The 20,943-nt window shown below is 37.7% G+C and overlaps 1 protein-coding gene across 1 annotated transcript in view; it reads right to left on the minus strand.

The window, feature by feature from the left end:
* UGT8 (UDP glycosyltransferase 8) overlaps positions 1 to 20,943 on the minus strand; it is a 116,865-nt gene that overhangs the window by 12,747 nt on the left and 83,175 nt on the right. The window contains exons 3-4 of the mRNA XM_049885464.1: positions 10,725 to 10,867; positions 8,774 to 8,850 (exon numbers count right to left, since the gene is read on the minus strand). Coding sequence (XP_049741421.1) covers positions 8,774 to 8,850; positions 10,725 to 10,867 — 220 coding nt within the window. The remainder of the gene's footprint in view (positions 1 to 8,773; positions 8,851 to 10,724; positions 10,868 to 20,943) is intronic.

Raw genomic sequence — 20,943 nt, forward strand, 5'->3', positions numbered from 1 at the left:
CCTTGGCCTTGTTCTGACTGATGATATTGAGATTTTCTATCATTTCTTTCCATAGATGTGGTCGATTTGATTCCTGTGTACTCTATCCAGCAAGGTCCATGTGTATAGTTGCCATTTATGTTGTTGAGAAAAGGTATTTGCAATGAAGAAGTTGTTGGTCTTGCAAAATCGTATCATGTGATCCTCAACATCATGTTTATCACCAAGGCCATATTGTCCAACTACAGATCCTTCTTTGTCTCCAAATTTTGCATTCCAATCACCAGGAGGCTTGTTTTTCGTTAATATCTTCAGTGCAGCTTGGACTTCTTCCTTCAGTACCATCTGTTGAAATACCAAGCATGTTCTTCCCTTTTGGTTTTATTTATTTATTTATTATTGTGCATTAGATAAAGGTTTACAGAACAAATTAGCTTCCTGTTAAACAATTAACACATATATTGATTTGTGACCTTGGTTGCCAACCCCGCTGATGTGTCAAAACTCTCCCCTTCTTGACTTTAGGCTCTCTATTTCCATTTGTCCAGCTTTCCTGTCCCCTCCTACTTCTCATCCTTGCCTCTGGGTTGATGGGCCCATATAGTCTCATATACGTGATGGAGCTACGTGTATTACTGTTTGTTTTATGGGCCTGTCTAATCTTTGGCTGAAGGGTGAACCTCAGGAGTGATTTCAGTGCAGAGCTAAAAGGGTATCTGGGGGCCATTCTCTCAGGGTTTCTCCAGTCTCCGTTAGACCAGTGAGTCTAGTTTTTTTTTGTGAGTTTGAACTTTACATTTTTCTCTAACTCTGTCCAGGACCCTCTATTGTAGTCTCTGTAAGGGCAGTCAGTGGTGGTAGCTGGGCACCATCTAGTTGTGCTGTACAAAGTCTGGTAGAGGCTGTAGTAGTTTTGTTCCATTAGCCCTTTGGACTAATCTTTCCCTTGTGTCTTTGGTTTTCTTCATTCTCCCTTGCGCCAGATGGGGTGAGACCAGTAGACAAATCTTAGACGGCTGCTCACAAGCTTTAAAGACACGGACACTACTCACCGAAGTAGGATATAGAACATTTTCCTTATAAACTCTGTTATGCCAATTGAGCTAGATGTCCCCATGTCCATGGTCCCAGCCCTCAGCCCAGTAACTTGATCGCTATGGGAGTTTAGATCTGTCTATGTGTCTATGAAGCTTCTATGGCTTTGCCTTGACGAAGTTGTGCTGTCTTCCTCAGTATTGTATACTGTCTTACCTTTTACCAAAGTTACCACTTACAAAGTTACCACTTACCCATTGTCTAGTTAGTGTTCTTCCATCCCCACCCCCCCCATCATAACCATCGATTGTTCCTTTTTCTGTGTAAAATTTTTAAAGAATTTTTATAATAGTGGTCTCATACAGTATTTGTCCTTTTGTGATTGACTTACTTCTCTCAGCATAATGCCCTCTAGATTCATCTATGTTCTGAGATGTTTGGTAGAATCATCATTGTTCTTTATTGTTGCACAATATTCCATTATGTATATGTATCATAGTTTGTTTATACATTCATCTGTTGATGGGCACTTAGGGTACTTCCATCTTTTTGCTATTGTGAATAATGTTGCAATGACATAGGTGTGCATATGTCTATCATGTGACAGCTCTTAATTCTCTGTGATATATTTCTAAGCGTGGGAATGTTAGATCGTATAGTATCTCCATTTCTTACTTTTTAAGGAAGTGCCATATCATTTTCCAAAATGGCTATACCATTTTGCATCCCTACCAGCAGTGCATAAGAATTTCAATATTCCCACAGCCTCTCCAACATTCCTTATTTTCTGTTTTTTTTTTTATTTGTACCAGTACTGATGGGGTGAGATGGTATCTCATTGTAGCTTTGATTTGCATTTCTCTAGTGGGTAATGACTGTGAGCATTTCCTCATGTGTCTGTTGGCTGCCTGAATGTCTTCTTTGGTGAAGCACTGTTCATACCCTTTGCCTATTTTTAATTGGATTATTTGTCTTTTTGTTGTAAAGGTGTTGGACTTCCTATAGATTTTAGAGATTAGACTTTTGCTGGATATGTCATAGTCAAAAATTTTTTCCCAGTCTGTAGATTCTTTTTTTACTCTTTTGGTGAAGTCTTATGATAAGCATAAGTGCTTAATTTTTAGAAGATCCCAGCTATCTAGTTTATCTTCTGGTGTTTGTGTATTGTTAGTTATGGTTTACATTCTATTTATGTTATGTATTAGGGGCCTTGAGCATTGACCCTATTTTTTCATCTATGATCTTTATAGTTTTGGGTTTTATATTTAGATCTTTGATCCATTTTGTATGGTGTGAGGTATGGGTCCTGTTTCATGTTTTTACAGAAGGACATCCAGTTTTCCCAGCACAATTTGTTAAAAAGACTGTCTTTGCCCCATTTAATGGACTTTGTCAAAGATAAGGTGAAGGTAGGTGGATGGTTTACTTTTGGATTCTCGATTCTGTTCTATTGGTCAATGTGTCTGTCATTGTACCAGTACTAGGCTGTTCTGACTACCGCAGCTGTATAGTATGTTCTTAGGTCAGGCGGTGTGAGGCCACCTACTTTGTTCTTCCTCTTCAATAATGTTTTACTTATCCAAGGCCTCTTTCCTTTCCATATAAAGTTAATGATTCATTTTCCATCTTGTTAAAGAATGCTGTTGGTATTTGGATGGGCACCGCATTGTATTTGTAGATTGTTTTGGGTAGAACTGACATTTTTACAATGTTCAGTCTATCTATCCATGAGCATGGTATATTTTTCGATTTATCTGGGTCTCCTTTGGTTTCTTGCAGTGGTGTTTTGTAATTTTCTTTGTATAGGTCTTCCCTTTTGGTTTTCTTTTGATATATGTATGTATAGATATATATATGTGTACATATATATATTTAATTGGGCTTTAGGTGAAAGTTTATAGCTCAAGTTTATTTCTCATACAAAAATTTATACACATACTGTTATGCGACCCTAGTTGCAATCCCTATTATGTGACAGCACACTCCTCCTTTCCACCCCATTTCTCGTGTCCATTTAACCAGCTCCTATCCCTTTCTGACTTCTCATTCCACCTCTGGACAGGAGCTGCTCATTTAATCTTGTGTATCTACTTGAACTAAGAAGCACACTCTTTACGAGTATTATTTTATGTTTTATAATCCAGTTTAATCTTTGTCTGAAGAGCTGGCTTCAGGAATAGTGTTAGTTCTGGGTCAAGAGAGAGTCCATGGGCCATGTCTTCTGGGGTTTCTCTAGTCTCAGTCAGACTATTATGTCGGGTCTTTTTTTTTCTAGAATTTGAGTCCTGCACTTCACTCTTCTCAGGCTCCATCAGGGAATCTCTGTTGTGTTCCCTGTCAGGGTGGTCACTGGTGGTAGCCAGGCACTATCTAGTTCTTCCGGTCTCAGGCTGATTGTACCTCTGGTTTATGTGGCCCTTTTGTCTCTTGAACTAATATTTTCCTTGTGTTTTTGGTGTTCTTCATTTTCTTTTGTTCCAGGTGGGTTGGGGCCAACTGATGCATCTTAGATGGCCGCTAGCAAGCTGTTAAGACCCCAGACTCCACTCACCAAAGTGGGATGTGGAACATTTTCTTAATAAACTTTGTTATGCCAATTGACCTAGATGTTCCCTGAAACCATGGTCCCCAGACCCCCCCCACCCCCGCTACTCTGTCCCTCAAAGTGTTTGGTTCAGGAAACTGCTTAGTTTTTGGTTTAGTCCAGTTGTGTTGACTTTCCCTGTATTGTGTGCTGTTCTTCCCTTCACCTAAAGATAATTCTTGTCTACTATCTAGTTAGTGAATTCCCCCCTCTCTCCACCCCCACCCTCGTAACCATCAAAGAATGTTCTGTTCTGTGTTTAAACCTTTTCTTTAGTTCTTATAATAGTGATCTCATACTATATGTCCTTTTGCAACTGACTAATTTTGCTTGGAAACTCTGGTGGTGTAGTGGTTAAGTGCTACGGCTGCTAACCAAAAGGTTGGCAGTTCAAATCCACCAGGCACTCCTTGGAAACTCTATGGGGAAGTTCTACTCTGACCTACAGGATCGCTATGAGAAGGTATAATGCCTTCCAGATTCATCCATTTTGTGAGATGTTTCGTGGGCTCATCATTGTTTTTTATCTTTAAGTAGTATTCCGTTGTGTATATGTAGCATAATTTGTCTGCTGATGGGCACCTAGGTTGTTTCCATCTTTTTGCTACTGTGAACAGTGCTGCAAGGAACATGGGTGTGCATATATCTATTCGTGTAATGGCTCTTATTTCTCTAGGATATATTCCAAGGTGCTGGATTGCTGGATTATATTGTACTTCTATTTCTAGCTTTTTAAGAAAGTGCCAAATCGATCCCCAAAGTAGTTGTACCATTTTACATTCCCATAAGCAGGGTGTAGTGTTCCAGTCTCTCCACAAGCTCTCCAACATTTATTATTTTGTGTTTCTTGGATTAATGCCAGCCTTGTTGGGGTGAGATGGTATCTCACTGTAGTTTTGATTTGCATTTCTCTAATGGCTAATGATCATGAGCATTTCCTCATTTATTGGTTAGCTGCCTGAATGTCTTCTTTGGTGAAGGGCCCGTTCATATCCTTTGCCCATTTTTTAATTGGGCTATTTGTCTTTTTGTTGGTGAAGTTTTGCAGTATCTCCTAGATTTTAGAGATTAGACCCTTAGCAGATATGTCACAGCCAAAAATTTTTTTCCCAGGTTGTCTTTTTACTCTTGGTGAAGACTTTTGATGAGCATAAGGTTTGGTTTTTAGGAGCTCCCAGTTATCTAGTTTCTCTTCTGGAGTTTGTGCATTGTTAGTTATGTTTTGTATTCTTTTTATGCCATGTATTAGGGTTCCTAGCTCTTTTGGATTTCTAACTCCAGATCTTTGCACGTTTCAATATAGGACTTCACTTTGTCTTTTTGAATAGCCCTTTGAGACCTTCTGTTCTGCTCTTTTACTTCATCATTTCTTCAGTTCACTTTAGCTACTTAACATTCAACAGCAAGTTTCAGAGTGTCTTTTGACATCCATTTTGGTCTTTTCTTTCTTTCCTATCTTTTTAATGACCTCTTGCTTTCTTAATATATGATATCTTTGATGTCATTCCACAACTTGTCTGGTCTTCACTCATTAGTGTTCGATGTGTGAAATCTATTCAGATGGTCTCTATATTCAGGTGGGATATACTGAAGGTCCCACTTTGGCTCTCATAAACTTGTTCTAATTTTCTAACGTCAACTGGAGCTTGCATATGAGCAATTGATGGTCTGTTCCACAGTCAGCCCCTGGCCGTGTTCTGACTGATGATATTGAGTTTTTCTATCCTCTCTTTCCACAGATGTTGCTGATTTGATTCCTGTGTATTTCATTTGGTAAGATCCATATGAATAGTTGCCATCTATGTCGTGTGTCATACTGCAGATGCTTGCATGTTACTATGATGCTGTAAGCTATGTTACCGGTATCCAAATACCAGTAGGGTCACCCTTGGTGGACATATTTCAGCTGAGCTTCCAGACTAAGGCAGATTAGGAAGAAGGACCTGGCAGTCTACTTCTAAAAAAACCTAGCCAGTGAAAATCTTATGAATACCAGCAGAACATCGATGATATAGTGCCAGAAGGTGAGCCCCTCAGGTTGGAATGCACTCAAAATACAACTGGGGATCTCCAGGGTCATTTCTATCGCCAAGGCCGCATTTTCCAACTACTAATCCTTCTTATTTCCAACTTTTGCATTACCATCACCAATAATTATCAATGTATCTTGATTGCATATCTGATCAATTTCAGACTGCAGAAGCTGCTAAAAAAACTTTACTTTCTTCATCTCTGGCCTTAGTGGTTGGTGGGCAAATTTGAATAACAGTCATATTAAGTTGTCTTCCTTGTAGGCGTATGGATATTATACTATCACTAACAGAGTTGTACTTCACGATAGATCTTGAAATGTTATTTTTGATGATGAATGCAACACCGTCTTCAATTTGTCAGTCCTGGCATAAACAGACCATATGATTGTCCAATTCAAAACGGCCAGTACCACTTCACTGTAGCTCACTAATGCCTAGAATATCGATGTTTATGGGTTCCATTTCATTTTTGAAGATTTCTGATTATCTCAGATTCATACTTCGTACGTTCCATGTTCCGATTTTTAATGGATGTTTGTAGCTGTTTCTTCTCATTTTGAGTAGTGCCACATCAGCAAATGAAGATCCCAGAAGCTTGACTTCATCCATGACAGTAAAGCTGACTCTACTTTGAGGAGGCAGCTCTTCCTCAGTCGTATTCTGAGTGTCTTCCAACCTGAGGGCTCATTTTCCGGTACTATATTTTAAGTAGCTGAAATTAATAGCTTTAAGCAGTATATTATTATTTCTCTAAAAAACAAACATCGTTTGGGTAGCAATGCCTATTTAAGTGACCAATAATAAATAGGAAATCAATGAAAGCAAAAAATGCCAAATAATAACGCATAACCACACCCTATTAAAAAATAGGCAGCTACCTTCTGGCCACTCAAGTGTTTTTCAAATTAAATTGAAACTCTGTAAAAAAGCATAATATGAAAATGTGGGGCTGGAGTCCAGGAAGTCCATGGTGAGTTTATACGCTTATTCATGGAGAAATATTATGTCGTAAGGGGTATTTATATTATAACATTCAAGTGATGACAGCATCCACATTTCACAACTTAGAGTTTAATTTTGCATGTCAGGTATGCATGCAAGTAGGGACAGACACTTAGAAAAATCAGTTGGGAGAGAGGGAACAACATACAATATATAGTTGTCAGATGAATAAATAATTTGTTAAAGTTAATGAGGTATTCCAAAACCAGAACTCCTAGTAAGTAAGCTAAATTTTCATAAAAGGGACCAAATGACTCGCATAACAAGTGCAAGGAAAGGACACACTATACTTAGTGAAATCATTGTATGGCCAGAAAGGAATTATGGCTTTCAAAAATACCAATCCTTTAATAAGAACTATAAATATACACACCGCAGGTACAAAACTGATTACGTGTGTGAATCACCACTGTCTCAGTGGGACCCCAGTTTCCTGCCTCAGGTTCAGCTACGTCTTCTTCTAGTGGAGTTGGTCACTCAGTGTCTCTGTCCCTTACCTACAAACGGATCCAACTGAGGGATCTGCCCAACATACTGCCCTAGCATTGGATTTCAAATAATCTTTTTTAGCAACAGAACCCTTTCTTTGAGTAAAACCTCACCAACAAATCCAGTAGTGATAGATAAAAGCAGAGCTGGTGTGTGTGTATGTGTGTGCGTGTGTGTGTTGGGGGTCAAAGGACACTGCTTTGGTTCCTACTCTTCAGCCTGGAGGAATCTTCTGATCACAGTCTAGAGGCCGTTACACCAACAACAGAGAACTTGTAAGGATCATGCCCAGAGTTTAAAAAGGTACTAATCTTAGAAAAGATTCTGAGGCACTTAGAGGAGCAATGGACTTGGAGAGGGCGATTCAGGTGTAGTTTGCTAGGTAGCTACAGGTTCTTGTAAAAAAAACATGTTATAACTTTATATGTTCCTGTATATCTGTGTCATACTGCTGGACTGAGCTAGCTGATAGTCAGGATATCTTATTTAAATTTCCTGGTCTTTTCTCTACCTTCTATGGACTCTGAAGTCATAATAATAATAATAATAATAATAAAAGTCTTAATAGTAAAGATAAAAAAATGGAAAAGAATAACAAGCATCAAGCAAGGTAATTGACCATGTTTTTCTGTCTCAATTTTATCACTTGTAGAATACTATTTATAATGGACAAGATGGAAAGGGATTATATATACATAAATAAAATCATTTACTGTTTTTAGTGACAAAATTCAGTTGGGTAATTTTTAGGAGAAGGCTCATTGTAGCTTCTAGAAAACAACTTTTAAAACCTTATTTTTAAGGAACACAATTTAAGATTTGAAGCCACTTTCATATAATCTGCTAGTTTTAAGTATTATTGAATAAACTGATCAATACTGCCAAAATCGATAATCATTTTATAATTTTATTAATAAATAACATGTTAAGGGAAAATATAGGATATGGTATTATGTTTTCCTAGAAAATGAACAAAATATAATTTACATTTTTACTATCTATGTTTACTTAACCTAGAGCTATTTAGATTCAAATATACTTAAAAGATACACATATAATAAAAGTTATTTTAATATTGAGTTCAGTATCACAATCCTGTAACCAAAAGAAATAAAGTAAATTTAGTGATTTAGGGGTAAAGACACCTGGTGATTTAGGGGAAAATCTAGGTAGATGTTAAAATAAATTGACTGTTTTCCCTGGCCTTTTGTTCTCTCTGGTTTCGAACAAGTTAATAACTTTGAATTTTTCTGGTCTATCAGACACAACTGTAATAAAAATATAATAGCAATCTATTTTCACCATTTTAATTTTACTAGTTTTATCTGATCAGCTTAATCAGGTCTAACTTTATTTACCATTAATTTATATAGCTTATTAAATATCATTTCCAGGTAATTAAAACTGGTGACTAGTCTGAAAATTTTTTTATTGGAACAGTTTAATATAGAAACCTAAACAATTACATTTTATATTTTTTTCAATAAATATATATTTGACTTGTTGACCTGAAATCTAAGACTTGATATAGTAGATAAAAACATAATGACAATACCATAAAGTATTGCACAAACCATCCTATTATAAAAATCATGTTGACACAATTAAAACCCAAAAGCCAAATAAGTGCCAAAAAACACCCCTGACTTACCTAGTAGGTCATTTTGTGGTAACCATTCTATAAGCTTAGTGTTGTTTCCCAGATTCTTTGGTTTGGTTCCAGAAAACCTAAAATGCACACCAGACAATAAACTTTTCCAAAATTAAATCTTATCCATAGTATAGACGTCTGTTTAAATGATCAGATTTAAAGTAAAACATGATCTTTTACTGGTCTTCTTAAGAATGTAATCATGCTTTATTTAATAGCAACAAAAATTTGATGGTTTCATTTTCATACTTTTCATTGACTGAAAGCTGAATAAGAAACAATTTGCTTATGTTAAGACCTATTTTCTATCAGCTCCCTTCACCTTTACATAGAGATGGGGAAAACACAACCAAAAAAACCTGTGCTAGAAAGTCCTTCCCCACTAATACCCAGAAGCTAGAATGCAAAGGGATAAGGAGGACCACCACTGGGCAGTCAATAGCTCCAATCCTTAACATGCAAAGCCTAAGAGATGGTGTGACTATAGAAATAAAGAGGAAGGCATTCTTCTCCCACCTGGTCCCAGAGAATGTGGGGCAAAGAATATAATTAGGATGCTCCTTGTCTTAAAAAATAAACTATACAAGTGTTTAACGACTTAGAAAATAAGGGAGTCTAAATTGTGCAGGCACAAACTGTCCTAATTAAAGCTGAAGCGGTGCTTTCTTGGGTAAGCCTAACAGAGAAAATCCAATAGGACTCTAATGCAAAGGGGAGAGTTCCGAAAGGTTAATCCGTTCCCACCGAGTCCATTCTGACTCATAACCCTTGTGGCGTAGTGGTTAAGTGCTACAGCTGCTAATCAAGAGGTAGGCAGTTCGAATCCACCAGGCGCTCCTTGGAAACTCGATGGGGCAGATCTACTCTGTCCTATAGGGTCGCTATGGGTCGGAATCGACTCGACGGCAGTGGGTCTGAAAGGTTAGAATGACATATATAACCACTTCATAGCTTAGGTGGGAGAGGGGGAAACAATCCTTACACAGTTGTCATAAAAGAAAACCCACATTACTCAGGACCTACTTGTAACGGAAGGTCCCTCGGTAGCACAAACCGTTTGTACTCAATTGCTAACCTAAAAGTTGGTGACTGGAACCTACCCTGTGGTACAGAGGAAGAAAAGGCCTGGTAATCTGCTTCTGGTAAGATCACAGTTAAGAAGAACACTATGGAGCAATTCTACTCTATAACACACAGGGTAGGCCTGAGTTGGAATCGACTCTACGGCAACTAACAAGAGCAACACTTGTAATAGCTTCAGAGACACTTTTTTTCTAGTTGTGGCAGAAACTGTGGGACTGCTGCTCATTGCTATATCCCTAGAAACCCGCAGTGGTGACATAAACTAAAGAAACACATGTTACGTGATTAAGCCCAGCTACTAAACACTGGGTTAGAAACTCCACAGACAGACACGCTTTGGCAGAACCTCCCAAAGGAAGCTGGGGTCAGTCTACGGGTCTGTTTTAACCGGAGTTAGCTGGTTAAGTTACTGTGTATTTAAAGAGTTGGTCTCTTAAATAAAGAGACCAAAAAGCATTTGTAAATGACACAAAGTTGGAGCCCAAAAAGGTCCACGAAAGAGTTTACCTAATTATTTGTCCATTTATCATTTTCTACCCCATTCCAAAACTAATTTGAAACAATATACTGGAATGTAAACAATTACAACTAAATTTTAAAAAGTAATAATAAATAATAGAAGGGTAAAAGGGGAAGGGCAGAAATTCAACGGTAACATTAAAATGCATCTCACACAAGGATAAATCGTTCCTAATCCTATCTTCTTTCTAAGCTTTATTCATCATAAATTTCTCCCTAGATTTCAATACACGAAGAAACGAAATGAAAAGTCTGGGAATCAATGTGCAGTGCTTTATTGGGACCTGCAGGCTAAACAAAGGGGTGCTAAAAACCACCAGCCCAGGAACATTCTGTGTTATCACCTTACCTCCAAATCACTTTTTGAGGCAATCTTGCCAGAGCTCCTGCCAGTTTGCTAGCAATGTCTTCTGACAAATACTTGACACCAGCTCCGAAAGACACCAGGACAAAGCCGTGTTCATTAGCACCGTTTACCCACCTTTGCAGATCCTGTCAATCAAAATATGCCAGTTAATTTTATGAAGAACTAATATCATTCATAATCAGTGTCATCAACACCCCAGTTTAAAAAAAAAAAAGCTTTCAGGTCATTTTCTTAAATGATAGAAAATAAAGAAGTACAATTATTGTCTTTAAAACACTGCTTTTGTTTTTAAGTATTTAAAATATTTCATCTGACAAAGCCAACTGAGAGAGCGCAAATAGCTAATTTGGCAAATTAGGGTAGAAATCCCTAAGTAAGTAACAATAATGAAAAATTCAGAAACTAATGACTCGATCTCAGACAGAAGTAAAAAAATTGAAACTGATGGTTGGTACATATGTGATCAGAGGTAAATTTGTTGAGGTTACAATTCATGTACAGTTTGAACATATGCCAAAAAAAGTATTCTCCCCCAAGGCAAATTGTTTATTTCAGGAATGGGCTAACTGAGTCCCTGTGTGGTACTCACGGTTAATGAGTTAGGCTGTTAACCAAAAGGCTGGCATTTTGAGTCCACCCAGAGGTACTTTGAAAGAAAGGCTTGGTGATCTACTTCTGAAAAACTAGTCACTGAGAAACTCTGTGGAGCACAGGTCTACTCTGACATACATGAGGTCAGAATCAACTCAAGAACTACGCTTAATAATTTTCATCTCTGAAGAGTCAGACTGTAGTATATGACTAAGAAAGAGAAGAAATTAACTAACAGTTGCAAGGATCCACAGGTCTAATGAGTTTTACCATTTCACTACATATTTCTCAGACATAGAACAGAAATCACGTGTGCTGTACAGTAAGACATCCAGGGGTTCTGGGGATCTCTCAGTGGTGGTTCTCCCTCACTGTGTGGAAACACGTTAAATTTTCCAACAGTATCTACAGCCGATAGATACTGTGCCATGGTTAGCAGATCTAATTTTAAGAAGAGGCAACTCTAAAATTGCTGGAATTATTTATTTTGTAGGAAGATGCACTATCTAATTTTTGTCAGTATGGTTGATTCGTATTGAAAATAACAATAGTTCGTTTTAAGTGACACCACCCTCTTTATTCTGTAAGCACAAGCTTGTTTTTCTGGTGAGTCATCCCTTTGAGTAAGTCTGTGTCCGAGCCACCAAGCCTCAGTTTCCCACATGAAAACTAATAAAGGCATGACACTTTGCAGAACATATAATTCCATGGTAAAAAAAACAAACCCGTTGTATATCCACAATACCTATGCCATAATGTAGTCATGAAAACAGGTGACAGGGCCCATTCTGCATTCACAGAGTGCAGAATGGGACATCACAGTTACAGGTCACACAGCCTATGGATCTCTCCTTCAGGATGAGTTACTGCCAGGACTGTGTCACCCATGCTGCGCAGTGCTTAAGAGCTCAGCTGCTAACCAAAAGGCCGGCAGTTCGAATCCACCAGCCTATCCCTGGAAACCCTGTAGGGCAGGTCTACTCTGTTCTGTAGTGTCTCTATGAGTTGGAATCAACTCAATAGCAATGGGTTTCGTTTGCTTTTGGTTTTTTAGAGTAACCTGATTCGCAGCCTAGGAGTACTCAGTTTCATCACGATGGCATTTCCATATAGCTCAATACTAAGGATTTAAAGTTTTGGGCCTCTCTTATGTCTTTAATTTTCTTTCTTTTCTTTTGATCACTTAATGAGGTCTGATATTAACCGGCTCTATCCTACCTCATTTTGTGCCCAAAATGACTTAGTGAATCCTGTCACTCTAAGATCAAGAGTGATAAATGAAAAGGAGGCACACCCTTCTTCTAGGTACTGAGTCAGAAAGGTAGGCTATAATTATTTGGAAGGGAGGGATACTTATATCCCTTACAGTCAATAAACACCTTTTTTCCAGGAAACTCTATTTGCTTATGAGTATATAAAAGAAACAGACATTATATCAACTTTGCATTAATGGTTTTAATTTATGTTCTGCCATCTTTACATAGAATATCACATGTGCAGAAAATTTAAAAGGTGTCATCTGTGGATTAAAAGTAAGGAACAAGTCAAACCCATTTTAAATTCTAATTTTAAACTAATTTTAATGCTGGATGTACTTAAAACAAATATAAATGGTGCACAGAAAAATGAGGTGAGTATATAAGGTATTTTAACACTATGGTTTATCTTAAAATAATTTATCACCTACTACTCAATTCTCTAAAGATAAAGCTTTCAGGGTCAATGCCATTTACAAAAAGTTCACATTCAGATACATTAGGCCTTAATGTTATTTAGATTTTGTTTTGTTGTTGTGGTTAGATGCCGTTGAGTCAGTTTCAACTCATAGCAACCTTATGTACAACAGAACAAAGCACTGCCTGGTCCAGGTTTTGTTTTACAAGGATTTAAAACGTTTTTGAGTTTCAACTGTCTCTATGCCATAAACACGTCTTCAGTTGTGTGTTCTTTGTTCTGTGTGACATAAAATGAAATCTGAAATCTATTATTTCCAGCTTTTTTCCTACCACTGGGATTCACTATAACAAGAATATAACTGCTGTGAAAGAAATGCAGACAATATTATTCATACGGTTTGTTTCTGGAAAAGTACTCAATTTTTTTAAAACTTAACACTCTACTTGGCTCAGGAGGGAGACTGAGATCCCAAGATGATACCCAAGCTGCTATTTCCTGAGCTAGAGGTTGCTATAAGAGGGAAGTGAAACATCAGAGTAGAGATAGTGAGATGGTAAATTCCTGGCTGATCCTGGACCTGTCCCTTCCCAAGATCTCTAATCCTCAGCCTAAAATTCTGGAAATAGTATTAACTGATGTTTATGGGAACAGTGAAGGGTTTGGGTTTGTGTGTGGTTGACAAGGGGATAGTCAGTTAGTAGAGGCCAAAGGATCTTGAATTCGCTGAATTCATGGCAAATACTTTGGAACTGAAACTTCACGAAACGTATGTCTACATATCTACAGGATTGGGAGGCCTCGGGAGGCATCTTCCCTACATATATTTTTATACATGCACTGCTTTCTGGAATTTAAAATCCCATCAATTATAAAGTGAAAATTGACTTAATAACAACTCCTCAAAAAAAAACTTTGTAATAAATGTGTCCAATGCAAAATAATTCCAATTCCAGAAACCTAACACTATTAAAAATAAAAGTGGTTTAGAATTTCTCCTCACCACCTGCACAAGTATCAACTAAAAAACTGGATCAGGAAAAAAAAAAATTACAAAATCCATAAATATCTACGAATAAGCCTAACAGAAAATGTGCAAGAGCTACGTGATAAAAACTTTACTGAAGGATATAGAAAAGCCTGAATAAATGGAGAGATCTAAGATTTGCCCCAATAGGAAATGTCGATACTATGAGCTAATTATTTATAAATTAATCTAAAATTCAACACAATCCCAACCTACATTGCAAGAGGGCTGTTACAGAACCTGAAAAGCTGAGTCTAAAGTTCATCTGGAAAGGAAAATGTACAGAAAGGCCATGAAAATTTTAAAAAAGAACAGCAAGAGAGAAAGAACTGGCTCGTTTAGAAATTAAAACACGCTCGAGAGGGCAGAACCACTAACCCAGTAACTGATTTCAGCTGGGATATGTCAGAGTAGAACTGTGCTCTATAGGGTTTTCAATGGCTGATTTTTGGAAGTAGATCACTAGGCCTTTCTTCCACGATACCTCTGGATGGACTTAAACCTCCAACCTTTCGGTTAGTAGCCAAGCCATTGCAATTAAAAGTCTTTTTTTAGCAGTTAGGTGCTGGATGCTAACCAAAAGCCTGGAGTTCGAATCCACTCAATGGCTCTAAGGGGAGCAGATTCCAGCCAACAAAACCCTATGGGGCAGGTCTTCTCTGCCACATGGGGTTACTATGAGTTGAAATCAACTGCAAGGCACCTGACAACAACAAAGGTATTACCATAAGAAGAGAGAAAGCAATGAAGGAGAGGGAGGATCCAGAGATAAACTGCTGTGCAGATGGGAACTCAGCATTTCTCATTAGCAGGGAAAGGAGTCATTCAAATATTGAATTAGGAAAAAAAAATAACAAGAAGTTAGATCCCTTCACTAGCATAAAAAACAAAAGATTTAAAAAGTTAACTGAATATATGAAGTACTTGAAGAAAACCCAGAACAATTTTCCGTCAGGTTGGGAACGGCCTTCTCAGCAAGTGACAGAGCCCAGAAGTCATAAAGAAAGACTGACTAATCTGACTACAGAATAATCAAACTTCTCAAGAGCATGAAAGAAACTTAAGTCAAAACAACAATAGGCTGGAAAAATTAATATCTGAAATAAAGTAATGAGGAAAAAAAATCCTGCAAAAACACCCAACGTAGAGAAGGAAACCTAATAGCATAAATATGGAAGAGGTGCTTTTCCTCATGGGTAATCAGAGAACACAAATTAAAATCATTTCCATTTTTTTCTCTCTAATCTGTATATGACTCTATTATGTGACGTCAATATGTTACAATTTAATTTTAACTTATAAGAGAATTGAATCTAGTTTTAAATTCTAAATATTATTGTTTTATAATTTTCTTTCAACTTTTTTTTTTCCCCCTAGAAGGACAAAGTATCCTTTCCTAAATGTTCCCGGGTTTATTGACTTATTTAGTAAACCTTCCTTACTTCAAGATTACCTATTAAATGGCCCATACTTTCATTTAGTAGTTTTATAACTTCGCTTCTTTAATGTTTTAACCTTTCATTATCCAGAATTTATTTTGGAGGAAGGAAGGAGAGGTATCCAGCTTTACTTTTAACCAAATGTCTAGCCAACTCTCCCAACACAATTTGTTGAATATTCCATCCTCTCTTCAGTGATTTGAATTGGTATTCTCTGAATTTTATTCTGTTCCACTGATATACCTATCCATTCCTGTATCAGTGTCAAAGAATTTTATTTACTGTTGCTTTATAATGCAATTTACTACTTGTAGGACTCAATTTCTCTTATTACTTTTCATTCTGGAAATTTTAGTACTTATTTTTGCATTTAATACTTTTTAAAAAAGACTCATTTTTTGTTTTAACACATCAACTGATATTTACTGGCAGTACCACTTCTTATACATATTAATGAATATTTGTGTATATACGCACAAAACAAACATTCAATCACTCAATATATGCATTTAGATACGGCATCCAGTTCTTCATGTTTAGGCACTGCACGCACACTGCTCCACTAGGTGGCATGGCAGGAATGGAAGCACGGATGTCTGGGCTTTATCCACAGTCTTCAACCATCGCCCCAAGCCCCAAGCCAGAGCCCGGCTCTATGGTTTTTGCTGCTCTTTGTCCAGGGAGAACTCTGTAATTTTCCTAATGTAAATGAAAGCAAAAGTATTCCAATAATGGATCAGATCTTGAGCAGGAAATTACCAACAGTCATAGGTGCTCCTCTTGCTATATTTAGTATGGATCATCCCATTCCTATACAACTAATCAGTTTAGATACCTACCTACACTTTGCTATAAATTATATATAAAAGACCACCTCAGAACAAAAATAATCATTTTATTTTCTTGTATCATTAAGTTGTCTTAAGTCCTTTGTGGGAAAAAGGAGGGTAATAAGGAACCATGGATCATAGAGTAATGTTTAATCAAATATTATCTATTAAAGCGTCTAACTTTTCATGACCATGACCTAGATAGAAAATCGTTTGACTTCTAGTACAGTACTGCCATTTTCTATTCCTAGAATAATTAAACATCAAATGCCCAGATATGGTCTCAGGAAGAATAAGACAGTAAGAGGTATTGTGTCCTCCTTCCTCTCCCCATTCCCCCTCACGCGGATGCTTTTTCAGGGAGAGGCAGGGTAAAGACGCCAGGCTGTGAAACAAGAGCTGGGGTGGAACAGGTGCTGAGCCATGTACCAGAGATAGACTGGGGAGTAACTGCTCTAAAAGTAGAAAATTTTTAATAATTTTAGGTAATATTTTGACACGATGGTTGAGAAATGGAGGACCACGAAAAAAATACTAAAAGAAGTGGAAAGTAAGATCTTGAGACTTTTAGAGAAGAGAATCACGGACAACTCCTTTTTTCCGTTTTTTATAAACTCAGCTCCCCTACCCAAAACAAACAAAAAAAGTTCATATCAATTGTGCTCAATGTAAAACATGTCCCAATCCCAGAAATAGGAGTGACTTTCTTTCAAAATCACCTCAGAGCCAATGAAATAAATAACTATTTAAAAACTGGATTGTGCAGGCTCACTTCTACCCTCACTAGGCTTGACTCTGAGGACACCAGAATCTGGAGAGACCTCTCGGGAGGTCTTCAACAGGTCTGAGTTCTGGGGACAGACAGGGCTGCTGCGGTTAGCAGCAGATGTGTCCCGGTGGCAGCCCGAGACCCAAACCTACTCCTCTCTCTACCCCCAGAACGGAAGCCTTGAGAGGGGGCCAGAGCGGCTGAGAAACCAGTAACACTACATTCTTTGTCAGGCCCATCCACTGTGAAGCAAAGAATGCCTGGACTGTGTGAGAATCCTACAGAGATGATGATGGGAGAAGAGGGGGATGGGTGTTTGGTGCCCCCTTTTTTTGTTCCAAACACCAAATCAGCAGGCCTCTATTCCCATTTTAAAGAATGTTCCGCATGGTCAGGTGGATTGCAGAGAACTAAAATATTCATCCTGCAAAATCCAGTAGGTAAGATAACAGTGAGGATTTTGATACAAAGTGATTGTGACATCAAACATGATCTTTTCCCTTAGACATTCTTGAAACTTGGAATTGAAATCACCCCCAGAGATCACATTATAGTCACACAATAGAGAGGCCTATAAAATGAACAGTAACACCCGTGAGGAAAGTATACCTCAGAACAACCAACTATAGGAAAACTAAAGGGCAGCATTTGCCCCAAAGGAAAGTTTAAAAGGACAGTAGGGGCAGGAAAGCTGGGCAAAAGGACACGGGGAACCCGGGGAAGCCAGGGACGAAGAGGGGAGAGTGCTGACACATTCAGGGGTTTGCAACCAATGTCATGAAACAAGCTGTGTATAAATTGCTGAATGGAAAATTAATTTACTCTGTAAACTTTCACATGAACAATAAAATGTTCAAACAAACAAACAAAAAACTATCTTTGCCTACTTCTAAAAATGTTAACCAAGACTAATTAAACAAGAAATAGCACTGGAAATACAAAAGTTACCATTTAAAATGAAAATGTACCAATTATTGTTTTCACTGATTTGCTTGAAAAGGGATTGGCTCCAGCCTCAATTCCGGAATTTGCTGTGTGATCTTACTCAAGTCACCTAATCTGAGTTTCCCCATCTCTAAAAATGATGATAATAATTCAGAGGAACATGATGAAGATTAAATGAGATCAAATATATAAAAGTGTTTGCCAACTACAATTACCCTGTAATTTTCTGTGGAAAGGATGTCTGAAAAGCAATACACAGACTATGGGCTAAAGTGATACCCACATTGAGGGGGAAAAAAAAAAACCTATACTCAAGATATTTTTTCCTTCATTGTACTTCGTTCACAATATTTTCTTCAAACTAAAGCTCTTTGAAATAAGTGCATAAATAAGTAGTAACAAAAAAATTTATATGAATATCAAATCTAGTCAGTTTTCCAGAAAATTCAAGATTATCCAAAGGGATTTAAAAAAGCAAGAGATACCAATGTCAAGGTGATGGGTTGATTTAAAAAAGAAAAACAAGACAGAAACAAAAACCACAGGAGATGCGTTTATTGATACAACGGACATTCAAGGAGATGAAATAAGCACTTAGAAGGCTGTATTCATTTCCACTGAGATTCTCCAGTACCTTTTGTTTTTTCTTTCTTTCTTAAAAGCCTTTTAATTTTTGCCATTTAAGTGAAGCAAGGAAAATTTGAAACCCTGATTTGACTTTGAAGAGAATTAATTTTCAAGGCTCTCAAGACCTTCAAGAAACTGCTTCCACGCAGCTGGGATGTCCCACGGATATTACAATGGCAAGGTACTGAGAAGCTACAGAAAGAAACCACCAAACATAAGAAGGCAAGAAATAATATACAATTCTGGATTGTCTCACCAGAAAAGAAAAATCAGTCCAAAATCCACATTGAAATCTTACTCGTGTTATAAAAGGCAATTAAAATCCCTGGTGGTGCAATGGTTAAAAAGGTCAGCAGTTGGAACTCACCAGTTGCTCCATAGGAGAAAGATGTCGCAGGGAGAAATATTCAATAAGCAAACTAGGTATCTTACCAGAAAAGAAATGTCTGTCCAAAATCCACATTGTTACAAAGTATGACAAAAGGTAAATTCAGAGAGGTTTGGGAAAAATGGGAAAGATTTCAGCATGAATATTTGCAATAGAGAACAAGAATGGGGGGAGCAGGGAGGTTTGGGTGTAGGATAAAGATACAGAGGCTAGGGGGCATATATTTTCTTGGCATATCTGATTAGAGTAGACAGATCTGTAAGCCTACAAGATTCTTTAATCGTGTGCTAGTAGGCCAAAGGAAACCCTGGTAGAGTAGTGGTTAAGTGCTATGGCTGCTAACCAAGAGGTTGGCAGTTTGAATCCACTAGGTGCTCCTTGGAAACTTTTTGGGGCAGTTCTACTCTGTCCTATAGGGTCACTACGAGTCAGAATTGATTCGATGGCAGTGGGTTTGGTTTTGGTTTATCAGGCCAAATGTTCAAAGTGGTGCTGGGAAAAAAACTGCCATGGCTATCAAATATTCGCTTATCAAACAATAGCTCAGCAAGTTAGATGGGGTTTAAAGTTCTTGAGTAATTCAGCAAACACTTATTAAGCACCTACTACATACCATATATGGCACTGTTTTGGGCACATGGAATATGTAAAAGATTTCATGAACAAATATTCCTCTTCTCATAGGGTTTACATTCTAATAATGTGGCCATAACCTTGCTTTAGGAAACTCTCGTTGGTGGCGTAGTGGTTAAGTGGTATGGCTGCTAACAAAAAGGTCAGCAATTCAAATTCACAAGTTGCTGCTTGGAAACTCTATGGTCAGTTCTACTCTGTCCCATAGGGTTGCTATGAGTCGGAATCGACTTGATGGCAACGGGTCTGGCTTTTTTTTTTTTAATACCTAGCTTTATACTCTGACTTCCCATCACTTTCCTGCACATTACCTACTCATCAGTCCCCTAAATACAGCCTGCCCTTCGGTGCTGGAATGTCCTCCTTGCATGGTAACTATTCATCAAATCCCAACAAAGGATGTCCTCCACTGTTCTCCCCTGTCTGAATTGCTGTCTCATGTGACACTTGTCACATTGCTATGTAGTATTCATGTATGAGACTTTCTATCTTCCTGGGTTGTGGGATGCAGTAAGAGCTCAATGTACATTCACTTTAATAAATCAAGAAAGCTAATAGTAATCTATATCCTACAAAAGATAAAAAACAAATACATTGTTTTATCTTTTCATTTAGCTAACTGGTTTTTTTGCCTTTTTCCACAGAATTTGAACTAACAGCCAGACTACTGGATACTTTACAGAAATATCTCATTTTTAAAACCCAAGTTTGGCTACCAAATTATGTGGCCTGTCTAGGATGAAACAAATAGTTTTGCAGTCAGCCTACCTGTCTGCTGTCTTCCTTCAAGGGCAAGGAATGACAATACTTTCTATGTCTTAATCACAATGCTATGCCATGGAGATACAAAGATGAATACAACAAAAATCTGTGACTAGTAGGGGACAGACAAGTGAAATAGTTGTAACAGTGAGATTAGTGAAGGAAGAAATCATCACAGCTGTTTTAGAAGAGATGAGAAGAGAGTAGGACACAGGGGGAGACAAGAAAAAACCCACTGCTGTCGAGTCGATTCCGACTCATAGCGACCCTATAGGGGAGACAAGATGAGGGTCTAAACCAAGGTTGTGCTGTTGAGAATAAGGAGTGGATTCACTGGAGTGTTTATTAGAACCAATGAGACTTTGAGAGTGGTTGGGGTAGGAAGGGATCTAGAATGATTTTCAGCTTTCTAAGATGGAAAGATTACATAACGAACCAAGAGAAGAAACACTTAAGGAGAAGCAGGTTTGAGGGAGAAGGTGAAGCGTTCATATTTGAACATACTGAATTCAGAGA

The sequence above is a fragment of the Elephas maximus genome, chromosome 5 (assembly GCF_024166365.1).
Source record: "Elephas maximus indicus isolate mEleMax1 chromosome 5, mEleMax1 primary haplotype, whole genome shotgun sequence".
Classification (NCBI taxonomy): domain Eukaryota; kingdom Metazoa; phylum Chordata; class Mammalia; order Proboscidea; family Elephantidae; genus Elephas; species Elephas maximus.